The 12604-nt window shown below is 30.2% G+C and overlaps 2 protein-coding genes across 2 annotated transcripts; both read right to left on the reverse strand.

Moving 5' to 3' along the window:
• Window positions 1-6509: 6509 nt before the first annotated feature.
• Window positions 6510-10811, reverse strand: LOC119676558. Its single transcript, XM_038087799.1, has 2 exons — window positions 10734-10811; window positions 6510-6983 (listed from the first exon to the last, which is right to left on the reverse strand). Exons 1-2 carry the CDS (start codon window positions 10809-10811, stop codon window positions 6510-6512), a joined length of 552 nt encoding a protein of 183 aa, XP_037943727.1.
• A 360-nt stretch (window positions 10812-11171) lies between these two features.
• LOC119686266 (NPC intracellular cholesterol transporter 2-like) lies at window positions 11172-12171 on the reverse strand. Its single transcript, XM_038100806.1, has 3 exons — window positions 12030-12171; window positions 11797-11907; window positions 11172-11659 (listed from the first exon to the last, which is right to left on the reverse strand). Exons 1-3 carry the CDS (start codon window positions 12115-12117, stop codon window positions 11379-11381), a joined length of 480 nt encoding a protein of 159 aa, XP_037956734.1. The 5' UTR covers window positions 12118-12171; the 3' UTR covers window positions 11172-11378.
• Between the last annotated feature and the right edge of the window lie 433 nt (window positions 12172-12604).

The raw sequence follows: 12604 nt of genomic DNA on the forward strand, positions 1-12604 counted from the left end.
AGCATATCAAGTGTCACTTGTGTGTGACCTTTGCAAATTCAATTTGTCACCTTTTTATCTGCAAAAATTTCTATTAGCAATGCTTTCACTCAGGAAAATGTTATCTTCTTCCATATTTCCGATATTTCCGATATTTCCCATTTTCCTAAATTTCACTTGCTTAAAAATGCGTAAGTAGTTCCTTCACTTTATCCACTTACAATGTGTCGGATTCGTTTTTTTTCTCCGTTTTTCAAAGAAAATAATATCAAACTGAAATCAACTTTTTTCCTATAACGAATTTTCTTTCCTGTCTTGCCTTGACTTGCCTTGCCGTAGTGTCGACTCGAATTTGATATGTCGACAGTGTAAAAAATGTTTTCACATGCAAAATTGAATCAATCAAAATCGATTTCAAAGAAATTGCAACTCGACAAATTCAATTTGTGACACTGCAAATTGGTAGTAGAAAATATATTGGTATAAAAAAAAAAGTATGGAAAAAGTATCTAAAACGACAAACAAAATAGATTTACTAACATTTTGCTTGCATACATAAGTAAACGGGTGAGTTCCGATATGAATATCGTAATTTTCTTGTACAACCAAACTGTAATATTGTCTCTGATAGGCGTTGGAGTTACTTCTCTTGTAGTTCGAGGATACCGGACTTAACTAAACTTTTTGCCCACGCTTAGCAGTCCCTAACTTACATGAGTGCTTAGGGAGTCTCATACAGAGACATCATGTCCAGATGTAAATTGTACAAGCTTGCTAAAGCAGGCAGGCTATTTTCCAGAAGCCACCTCTCAGATGTTGATTACCCACTTGTAGCGGTTAAACTGACAAGTAAATACTTAGATGTAGCAAAGAAAATGTGTATAGTTGAAGATTCCTGTCAGATCATAAGACAAAATTACTAAAACAAAATTGGTCAAAATTTGCACCTGTCAACTGCGTTAATTAAAGTGGAATCTACTCAATATTACAGTTTCGGTGATAATAAAGCACCATAGGAAGAGTAGGAAGACACGAAATATGACTTGGTGTATTCTATAATGCCTATTTTGGTAGTTATGGATTTGCAGAGGGAAATAAAAATGTACTTCATCCTATGTATCAATACAAATCTTTGCTTAGTAAAAGAATAAAAGTCGTCGTGGTCCCTTTGTGTTACAAATCGAACAGAGGTGCCATTCTTTAAAATTATTAACTTAGCTAAGTTTATAGACATTAGGTCGATCGCGTTTGACCTCTATGGGGTGGTAGCATCTTCTCAAATGAGCGCTCTTCCTTCGTTATGTGCTTTGAACTTCTATCTTTATAATGGTTCAGATCTATCTTACGAATGGTGACTTATTTATGGTATCACAATGTTATCATTTAAAGTTAGGGACATAGACAAGTTTATGGACTTATCGAAGTCGTTGTGCCTTACACTTATGAGGGATTGTTTCATCTCAAACGCACGCTCTCCGTACGTTAAGTACTTCCTTCATTACGAGGACTCTTTGGATCTAGTGTACGGGCAATGTCTTATCCGTAGTATCAAAATGAGCCATTATTTGTATTTGAGTGACTTTTAGGTAACAAGGCTGGGATTTCAACCTAACCTATGTAAACAGGAAATTAATATATTAATGTATAGTTAAGCTTCGCTAACCTGAATCCACTAAAGTTTAAGTCAATATAAATTATTGAGTCATCTGAATTGCACAAGACAGCCAGATTTATTTTAACAACAATAACTGAATAATAATCCACAATAATCATAGTTTTAAATTAAAACTAAATGAGAAACTTAAATAATTTTTATTTTCTTTGGAAATTAGCAGTACTGGGATATTTTGATAGCAAAATACTATCGTTTTTAATGGCCAAAGTTATTTCTTATGTTTTCAACACCCATTTTAAATGTCGAATATTTACGATCATGACATGTAAATTAAAGATCTAGATTGGTGATATAGTAGTTGATCCACACCATAAGGTTAATAATGTAAATTTTATATATTCGGATTTTGTTCGGACTATAAGAAAATCATATTACTGGATAATAATATCTATATAATATCTATATGATATAGTAGTTGATCCACACCATAAGGTTAATAATGTAAATTTTATATATTTGGATTTTGTTCGGACTATAAGAAAATCATATTATTGGATAATAATATCTATATTATTCAAAACTAGCGAAGCTTTACTGTAATAAATCGATTTTAAATATATTTTTCATACACTTGAATTTCTACTACTAATTTATGCAACACTACTTTCATACACAATTAGTTTATTTTCTTAAGAACCAAACTGTAGTTTTAATTACTAATCACGTGTGCTGACATTACAAATTACATGTAATTTCGTTTACCTTTAAGCAATGCATTACTGACGTTATGCAGTTTTGCAATAATTCCACATACGTACAAATTTATGCAAATACTTCTAGAAATCAGTGTTGCATAGCTTCATGCGTACGCCTGCATGAGGACAGCTCTCCGAGTGCCTGGAGTAATTACAAAAACGCATTAGTAATTAAAATCACGCCATAAGTTCATATTAAAGCGCAGTTACCAATGCTGCTGCTGTAATTAAATATAGAAAATCTGTACTTTCACAGTTTTGTAATTAAAAAAATTAGCATATAAACTGTTGGTGACGTATTTTTTATTGTGTTCCAGTAGCTCTAGGTATTCCTTCAAGTTCCGAGTAATAGGGCACTAGTATGTGGCCTTCTTTATTATAATTTCATATTTTCTTTTTAATTGCTATCATATTATGTTTTTGTAGTATCAACGCTTCGAGGCACTTATTAAAGGTCATTACTGACACCAGAGCTTTTATGTACGGCGAAAATCCGAAACCTTTAATAGTAGACTTAAACGTAAGTTCTTTTTTTTTTTCTTTGAAATATGTTAGTTTAATAATTTTAATCGATTTTACTTATATTTCTACTATATAAATTGAATTAGTTTATATTTTCTAAATTAATACATTTTTGGAATGAACTTCATAGTAGTGCAACAACTAATTACATTACTCACGCATATATGTTGGAGATAATTGCGTCACAAGAGCTGAAGAAGAATTATTCACTAATTCATTTCAATTAGAGAAGTACAGTTCAAAACATTTCAATGTGGCAACTACGGGAGAAATGCGCTTTATTAACTTATGTTTAATTTTGTTACATATGAATGAATGAGTGAATGTTTTTTGAATCTTTAGAATACTCACCTACCCAATCATTTTGAGGTGTGCTTTAATACCAGTTGAATGTAGAGATAAACGCGAGTATTTGAGTGATTTCTGTATTGGAGCTCTTGTGGAGTGAGTTGAAGAATACCGCACATTTATGCTTAAGTCGGGTTCTGGATAAGTTTCCTGACAACTCCATAACATCTGTCATCTGTCATAAAAAACTAGAAATGAAACTAGAAAAAACTAGAAAATGGATTTAATATTAGATTAGGTAATGCAAGCTAACATATCATAGTAAAAACCCAGCGGCCACCCATAAAAGGTTTCAAATCGTACTTTGACGGCAAACAATTTGGTGAGATTGGAAGGCAGTTGTTACGAGGTGGTTCAAACTAGCTTATAATTGAATCGCTTGAGCGAAATAATCAAGGACAAGATATCAAAATTGGTCAAATTGTGTTGTTGTGTTCATTTATGAAAATCTCATGGCACCATGAGATTATCATAAATGATAATTGACGGCATTTGATTGGAAAATTTTGATACATTCCCTATATAACCTGCATCTTCCGCAATCTGATTACCATTTGTTTCGGTTTCTGCAAAACTCTTTTAATGAAAAAGTGATTGAAGAGCATCTAAAAACCACTTGGCTTAGTTTATGGCGGATATATCACAGAAGCTTTATACCGAAGCCATTATGAAGTTATCTGAAAAATATAAGAGGAGTTAAATTTAAATGGCACATATATACAGGATTGAAATTGACTTTCAATAAAGAAACTTATTATTAAAAAATATTCTGAAAAGCGGTAGATACTTTTCATTATACAAAGAGTTCTTTATCTTTTCAATTTGTATCAGAATGGAATAATTTGGACATAGATTACAATTTTTTTTTATGTGTTTCATCTTTAGCCAGATGTTCCTACATATTCTCTATATTTTTATTTAGCGTTAATGATTACGAACATTTATTTTATTATAAGTGCTGTTAACCACATAATTCAATTTTAAATAATTCTTCACTTTGGTAATAAACAAAGTCGTACAAATGGAACCATGTATGATATATACAAAAGTCAAAATTATTTCTGAAATTTTTGTTATTTGTGGTACTAAAAACATAAAAAAGAACTAAAATGACTAAAATAAAATAAAATTGTTATTAAGCAAAACCGCAACGATTTCAAGATTAAATACAGTATAAGACAGCATATGGCTTCGAAGTAAACCACAAAGCTGTTTGTCCCGCGAGAGATAATCAATGCTTTCCAATAAGTTTTCCTTCAAAGCAGAAACGAATCGCTGGCTACTTAAGCTAAAAACATGAGATATGAGTATAGAACTAAAATCAATTTAAATGAGGATTTGCAAATAAATTTTTTACTTAGGAAATGAAGTTTGGGACTTGAATTAGTCGAACGTTGGAAATTGCAAATGCTACTATTAATGCGAAAAACGTCATATGTGGTAATAAGTGGTATATGTGGAAAATAATTCACCTATCGAGAATTCATAGCTGATAGAAAAATAATGCAATCCGATTATCTAGCATACAAGGTAACTGCAGTTATGCCATTCAACCAGAAATCCAAAATCTACTCACATTCATACCTGAAAGTAGAAAATACATACACAAGCCCGTTTCATCGAGTGCTTGTGAAATTTTGTGTCCTGCGGGGTTTCACTCGCATTATTGTCAGGTTTGATTGTGGTCTAATTACGTTTCTATTATGTGCCATACATGCACCATTGTCGGGCAACATATTGTGTCATCCTTCGGGGGTGATTGGACTGCCACATGTGCATGTTAACCTTTGTGTAAGAATTATAAAAATATATAAACTATTTCATGAGTAGAAGCTATTATACTTAATAGTATTGGAAAGAAGCTAAACTTCTTTTGTACTGAGATGTTAACGATAATAGGTCAAAAAATGAAGATAAAGAAATTATTTTTTTCATATCGGTTTAATGTTAAATAATTTAAAAAACTTTTTCATCTTCATTTTAAAAATATATTAAGATTTTTTAGTCACAGATATATGCTACAAAGTTACTATTTATTTCTTAAGTAATATAAACATTTTTTTTCAGTATATAAAAAAATTTATAACCCAAGAATTATATAAAAATAATTAGCATAAATTTTTATTGTTAAACTTAAGAAGTTCAAATTAATTTATTCAATTGATTGCTGATGTGATAATGATTTCTGCTTATATAGTTATTTAGCCGGTACTATAAACTCGATGTTGGATTTCATGTATCGACTAATTGAACTCCACCTCTGGTTTTTCTGCTCTGTGATCATCTTCCATATATCTTATATGAAGTGCGGTTTGTGCATCCTCAACCTAAATGTTCTAACGAACCTACGGTATTTCGTTACGTTTTCTTTCTGTTACCAATACATTTTTAATTGAATCATCGATTTTCATCCATCCTTAAAACATAACCAAACCCATGAACTCAATCGATGTTTATTTAGTGTATAATATTAATACCATGATAAAACTGGATACTTTCCGAATACGAGTGTAATAATATACTACTATAGAAGGTTAAGCTATATTAGGTGGACCGGTCTGGCAACTTTGTAATTTTGATAAGAAAGGTAAGAACGAGTAATGATAGCACGTGTTCGAAATGTCATTCTTAGAAAATGTGTGCTATAAAAAAAAATACATATTAGTCGAACACTTAATAGTGACGAAATAGAATGCAATAAAGAGTTTTCACGAAAAATTTTTTGTCTATAGGCATTATCGCTAGTCCCAGGCTTTCAAATAAAAAGAGAACGAGACCTTTCAATAAAAATATCGTGGCCGTAAAAGTTAGTATAAAACAGTTACCGCACATATCAGTTCCTGACGTTCTGCACAAATGGTTATTTTTTAAGACCATTCTACGGCGCAGTTATCATTTATTTTTTAAGGCTATTCCCGTATCAGATGGTACACCATCTCATACACCTCTTGCCGAAATCGATTTTTTGATGCCATTTTTTTCCGGTGCTTTATAATAATAAATGATGATTTTGACTCTTTTCCACGTTTGCTCCACTGACACCGCCAGACTTTTTTTGTAGAGTTTCTTGAAATCAAAGATTTATATCCACAAGCCAAGGATGGTAGGCAAACTTAAGGTGTACATTCGCCAGGAAATAGCTATCATAGTGGCAGAAATTTAAAGGAAATATAAAGATGTTCAATAAATTTAATTAAGAACTGATAAAACGTTTTGATTAATATATATTTTTATTTGTATTAAAATACATTTATTGAAGTTCTCTTCTTATCGAATATCACTGTGTGATATTAACGCATGAGTATTGAACTCACTTGCATGGTAATCAATTTTGTGCTTTCACCACTGACATGTGCCACTTCCAAATAAAAACGATATTTACCTACTGGCAAAGTACTTATCATCCAATTATTTTCCATACCAAAATTTCTCATATGAATAGTACCGATCTTAAAAGGGCAATTAAGCTGTGTCGAATTCTGTATAGCACTTTTTAGGAAATATTTGAATAATGTATCTTCCTTGCCATAGCTGACAAGAAATTTGCAAACATCAATACGTTTCCAATTATAAACAGTGTGATAGATCTCCTCATCTACCATTTTCATCTTCAATTTCATATTCATAAAAATATCATGCATTTCGATTTCCTTTAGAACTGTGACTTCCAAATCAAATTTGGTCCGATTGCTGTGGATAACATAGCTCGCTGTTGCATAATCTGGAGCCGTATATAACTGTATGCCTGTATACTCTAATCGTTCCTGTAATTATGATATATTTAAAAAAAAAATAAATATATCTATTTTTTAATGCTTTACTCCAAATAAAAAGTTTACAATATTGAAGAGATAAAATAAAATTGACAGTAAACGATGAAGTTTTGCAGTTAACTTCATGATTTGATTTACTTTATTTACTCAACCAAATAAAATTAGGAACCAAAAAATATCTGTAGGGGACAGTACTCGTATCTGTTAACGTATCTGCCATTAAACAAAAAATTAAGTTCACTGTGGGGAATTGATTTTTATTGCCAAAAATATTAAAAATAATTAAATTAAATTACAATTAATGATTTTGTTGTTGATCATAAACAATATTTATGTATAGTGTCTAAAAAATAAAATATATTATTTAAAAATTTTATAAATCATATTGAGTTACTAAACAAATTTTAAAAGCTGTTCACATGTTTCTGCTTATTTGGGAAAAAACACTTATGTAGGTAAAATACTATTATATTAATATAAATATGTATATATATTATATACAATATAATATATATAAATATAATTAGAATATAAAAAGGGAAAATTCTTGGTAGTGTAGAAAACTACAACGATTATAGTTGGTCTTACATGCTACAAATACGTCTACCAAACAAAACACTAACCTTTAGACGTATTACCTAACGGTGGTTCCTGAAGGAGCTTTTCGTCCGAACGAAGAGAGTTTTAAGCTTTCAAGCTTAGAGTGTTTCTATCAAGTATCTGTCAAGTTTGTAGGGGATTAGGGGCTTTCATCTTAGTATCCTGCTGTTGACCCAGTTCAAAGTTACAAAGAATATAACTTTTAGTCTTATCTACTTCCAAGCTATGTCAGCTTATCCAAACTATGTCAACTTATCCAAGCTATGTCAACTTATCCAAGCTATATCAACATTTCCTTATTTCAGATAAACTTTTTTTTTTGATATAGTAGCTCAAGTTAAAGTGTCTGGTCTAGTGTAGAATTTAAAAAACTTCATATAACGTATACATTCTAATTTTAGAAAGACTTATACTAACTTATGATTTTGCTTAAGCTAGTTCTAAGAAAGTGTATTTAGGATTGATCGCAAATAACGGGTCCAATTGATCGCAAATAATGACCCGTTGTAATAGCATGGATAAAACTTTGTATATATGCCAAACTAAGAGGACCACCAAAATGTATATAAACACCAAAGTAGTTAGCAGCAGAGACTATGTCGTATAGAACAAACCTGACGTCGCTATTTGAGTGAAATTGAATCAACGTGACAAGTTCAAAATCTTCTTACCCTTGTTTTAAAAAGAAGACTTTAGAAGAGGACCATCAAAACAGGTGTAAAGATCAAGCCAGTCGATGCATAGAAAACATCAAATAGATGATTTCTGACTTCGCTATTTAAGTAAAATGAAATCAATCTGACAACTTGGTCTTATTTTGAAAGATTTCACTACACTTAATCCGTGAAAACGTTCTCTAGACTAATTTGTAAGTAAACACTACATTTAACCTTGGGTATAAATGCTCTGTTTTATCATAAATGTGCCTGGTTCATTGTTGTTAGTTTTTTTTATGTATATTTAATCGAATATTAAACTTTGTAATAAACTGCACTGAATGCAAGGCTCTTTCTTATACTCACAAAAAGGAACATTTTATTAATGGGTTGATTTACTTGATAAAGTCATAATGTTAAATAGTTGATTTACATGATATTGATAAATAAAATGTAACTGCATATTATGAGCTATAAAATAAATTATGTATATTTAGTATTAAAAACTTATACCTTTACAAGCCATTAAGGAAATTTGTCACCTCGAAGGTATAAAATAATAGTGTTCTTTGGTGTAAATGTACACTTAATTTACACGACAAAAAGCGAAAAAAAAGTACTAAAGCAGTTTGGCATATAATTTAAATATTTAATATTAAAATATGTTTATGTCCTTAAAGAACTTAATCAAACTAGGTTATTCCTCGCATGTGTAGGATTATTTAACTAAGAGGTTTTATCGAAACAAATTTTATTACGCAATTTAAAAAAAAAAATTTTTTTTTCTCTTTTAATTGTTATTCTACTTATTCTTCAACATATATATATTTTTATTTTTTTCTTAAAAAAATATTCATAAAACTCTTATATAAATTCGAACTCCCTTAAATGCTGTGCAATTTTCTGGCTCATTTAATTAAGCCAACTCAACGCCTCCTTCGATGAATCGCTTTTGTGTTCCATTTGTGAAGCGACAGGAGTGCGAGGTGTTTGTGGCTAATGAGCCAGCTCAGCTGCTTATGGAAGCTGTCAGCCAAATGTCAAATTAACAAGTATTTAGGGCTTAACAGTTGGCATGGGTAAATCCTTATTTATAAATAAATAAATACGAAATGTTGATGTACGAGTATCAGGAAATATTGTGTAATATTTGTTAGATTAATTTTATTCACCTGTGGATTTAGTTCACTTTTCTATTATAAGTTGGTGGTATAATAATCAAGTTTAATTAAAATCGACTTTTGATAATAACAGTTTACTAAATAAACAAAAATAACGATACAAATAACATTTAGTAATTTGCATATAATTATATAAATTAAATAATATACATAATTCAATAAAAGAATGTTCACAAAAATAGAATTAACATCATTTCGAATCCCTATATATATACATATATATATATACTATATATATACTATATATATACTATATATATACTATATATATACCATATACATATATATATTTTTCAAAACCCTGAATGGAAGGCATATCATACGTACCCCTCCATTACAAAGTGCACTTACCTACATGGTTATTTGAATAGTTAGTATTAACGCTCTTGATGAGAATACGGGAAAATGTTCTTTTTTGTATAAATTAAAGCGTGAAGATTACTTGTGATATAGTGATGATCGAATAGGTATTTTAGACTCACTAGAATCGTAGGATCCACCGTAGGTAATGATGTTTTGATTTGTATTTGTCATTTACCTTACTGGATTGAAACAGCTGAAACCTTACTAGATTATACTGGGTTGAAAACAGAACGGACTGGTTTAAAACAGCAAGCTATTAAGAAGAATGTACACACAGACATAGACAGATTTCGGACATAAATCTAAATCTCTGCATACGATTTCCTCCAAACCTCATATTAATATTCTATAAGTTATTTTTAAGAAGAACTGAATGGAAAATAAAAATTTTGTTGAGCGAAATAAGTTATCCCAATTACGTATGTTTCAAAAATGGACCGCGTACAGGAATGTTTTCACCATTCACAGCTATTTACTACTCTTTTTGGATATCTTACGAAGATACAGTTTTTCAGGCTAAAATTTTAGCGACTAGGAAGCATGTTTATTAATTGCAGGTTATATCAAACATAGTTGTGAAGTTGTTATTTTCATTGACAATCAAGCAGTAATTAAAGCACCGTAATCTTTCAGCATATAATTAAAACCAATAAGGAAATGAAAGACAGAAACCGGTGAGCTAAATCAATTCACGGATATCATTCTCCTATGGGTTTTCGTTCCTAGGAACATTGAAAGAAATAAAAAATCATATTTATATATAGTATATACAATATAACACAGTATTTAGACTAGCACCTAATGCTGTGTGCTGCTAAAGGTTGATGTCTCTTATCATTGCATCCGAGCAACACTTACCACTGCAGTGCTAAAAGACACAAGAGTCAGAACGCGATGAACCACCCCACTGTACTTCACGTACACGGATCGTGTTGATCAACCCCCTGATCAACGCGACCGCGGTCTTCCTCGATTGTCGTCAACTCGTCGTCCGAAGAATAGGTGCGATGTTCAAGCATTCTTTACGAACGAAAACCTTAAGAAAATGAACCTTAAACGTGTTTATAAGTTGAAACTTATAAATTGAGATTGCGGTTAGCCTGAAAAAAAAAACAATTATTACTGCTCATATTTTATAATAGTTTTGGAACAACATTTAATAAATTTTTTGACTTTTTTAAATTATCAAATAATATGTTAAACATTTTGATTCACTTCCAGTTTTTTGATAATGTACCTGGTGCTGCTTTCAATAAGTAAAAAGAGAACTAGTGATAATTTTTGTTAATTTTAGGTTACATTTTATTAATATTAAACAATAAAGCATTGATACAATGTTTAAAATCTTAAATACATTATTAAAATACACTCGTAAAATATATATAATGGCTTCTACTACTTTACTATGCTTATTACTAACACTTATTGTCTATAATAGCTTATAAATACGAAGTCTAAGTTATGAGTAATTTAGTCTCTATATCTAACGAATTACTCTTCTTTCCAAAACCAACAAATTTGCTTATTTGGGAAAAGAAAAAGTAAATAAAGCAGTCTTCGAAATATTTGCAAGCGATTACTAGTCTTTACTTTTTAACTCGTCCATCAGTAATAAAACAGGCAATAACTTCATCATCAGTTTCATCGATTAATGACACTTCAACTCTTACAGGTACTTCTGGTAATGCTTCTTGAACTGACATAGTCAAATGATAAACTACATCCTCTTCCTTATACAATGGACAATAAGCACCAAACATCAAATTTTTGCAAACATTGCTTTGTTCCTCTTGCAAACCCTGAGGAAGTTCCATACCCATAGTCGTGACATGAACTTTGGAACGGATTGAAGACATCAAATTTTTAGCTTTAAATTTAGAAAAAAAATTAAGTTAATAAGTGCTATGCGATAAGTTACTATAAATATATGTATATACATTTATGTATATATGTATGTTTCAATAATAACTACTAGCATGTATTTTCCAAAGTTTAAATACTTACTGGCTACAAATTGTATGGCCATGTGGGTGTTAGTACCCTTCCAAAAATCACAAGGTAATTCATTGCAATCATTCACTTGCACACTTAGAGGTAAGGATTTTCCATTGCCACCTATTAGAAATGAATTAATAATTATCAGATTAATTTTATTTTAAGTTCTTTTTTAATAATAAATCATTTCTAAATGAAGAATTAACATTCTTTATTTAGTTATTTCCGATATCGGTTCTTACATTTTCGAACTGGCGTTAGTGCGTCTACAGTTGTCGCGATTATTGCCAATAATAATACGCCTACGAAGATCTTTTGTCTACTAATCATTTTGTTAATTATTTTTTAATTTGTTTTTATTAAAGCACACCGTTCTTTCTACAATGGTTAGCTACTTTCAAATGATTATGATTTGCACTGGGCGCTATGCCTTTTATATCTTGAGCTTCCGTACTTGTGTTTATTTAATCTAATCATTTGATATGCCAAACATAATATGCCATAGAATTAGTCACCATTATTTTGGCAAAAAGAAATACTACTTATTACGATTTGGTTTTGTAATCAAAATGTATATCTTTAATACATTAAATATTGTATTACAATATTATAAATTACAAAATTAAGTACAGTTGTACTTAAAGTCAATATGATGCAAGACTATTATATCTAATTTGTAATAATAAATTTTATATTTTTGTTTAATATTTTTTAATTAATATACAGTGGCTCACAGCTTATTTGATGCAAGCAAAAATTTTTTGAAAAATGTTGTTTATTTCAAAATATTTTGCAAAATTAAAAAAACAAAGTATGC

This window comes from Teleopsis dalmanni, chromosome 2 (assembly GCF_002237135.1).
Source record: "Teleopsis dalmanni isolate 2A chromosome 2, ASM223713v2, whole genome shotgun sequence".
NCBI classification, from domain to species: Eukaryota; Metazoa; Arthropoda; class Insecta; order Diptera; family Diopsidae; genus Teleopsis; species Teleopsis dalmanni.